The 943-nt window shown below is 37.9% G+C and overlaps 1 protein-coding gene across 1 annotated transcript in view; it reads left to right on the forward strand.

The window, feature by feature from the left end:
- Positions 1–49: 49 nt before the first annotated feature.
- LOC110032383 (trafficking protein particle complex II-specific subunit 130 homolog) overlaps positions 50–943 on the forward strand; it is a gene marked incomplete at its 5' end in the record, with an annotated part of 2,112 nt that continues 1,218 nt past the window's right edge. The window contains 3 exons of the mRNA XM_020736001.1: positions 50–111; positions 234–324; positions 785–940. Coding sequence (XP_020591660.1) covers positions 50–111; positions 234–324; positions 785–940 — 309 coding nt within the window. The remainder of the gene's footprint in view (positions 112–233; positions 325–784; positions 941–943) is intronic.

Consider the following 943-nt stretch of genomic DNA (forward strand, 5'->3'; position numbering starts at 1 on the left):
ATCTCATGAAAACCCTCTTGTGACCTTGTCTTATCTAATGTTTTGGCAGTTTATGAGGCTTGCATATTTGATTGGTTATGGAGTGGAAATGGAAAGAAGCCCAGTAAACAGGTAATAATTTAAACCTTATATGAATCTTCACCTGCAATTTTTCTGTCAAAATTGTTTGGAATCGCATTCCTGAACCGTATTATTTTTTACTAATCTAATGATTTTCTATTTTATTTGCTCAGTGCATCGTTAAGCATGCTCCCCTGGCCCAAGCCTGCAGTGTGGCCACTTGTTCCCCCTGATGCCTCAGCTGATATTCTTGAGAAGGAAAAGGCAAGTGTTTCTTTGCAAATTTTTTGCTGATGGTTAGCCCATTTCTTTCTTCTTTCCTTCTATACTTTAATTTTTCTTACCCCTATTCCATGTCGCCAAATGAATAATACTTGGTCAATGTGCTGTTTTTTATACTTCCATGAATTTATTAGTCATTGAGATATGATCTAGATTTGGAAGTGTAGACTTCATATAGAACTCACACATGAGTGAATAATGCATGATAAAGTTGACTCCCAAGTAATTGAAAGAAGGACGTGGAATATGTATTGTTAATATACTTGTTGGGACTTCGCACTTCGTAAGCTTGAACTGATTTCTCATGACCCATCCATTGTTCTTAAGTGTACACTACCTTTTCATGTAACTGCTTGTGGTTCCATTTTGTATCTTCTGTTAACATTGATACACTGAGGACTTTTTCGCTATTTCATTTTTTCTTTGGGGTTGATCATAACAGATGATTCACCAATCAAGTTCCAGAGTGAAGCACTTCAACATAGAGAGAAAACCATTGCCTCTGGAACCGTCTTTACTGCTGAGGGAGGCTAACAGAAGGAGAGCTTCTCTTTCTGTGGGTAATGCGGTCGAATTATTTGATGGTCGCTGGGTTCCTGCT

This window comes from Phalaenopsis equestris, unplaced genomic scaffold (assembly GCF_001263595.1).
Source record: "Phalaenopsis equestris unplaced genomic scaffold, ASM126359v1 Scaffold000933, whole genome shotgun sequence".
Taxonomy (NCBI): Eukaryota; Viridiplantae; Streptophyta; class Magnoliopsida; order Asparagales; family Orchidaceae; genus Phalaenopsis; species Phalaenopsis equestris.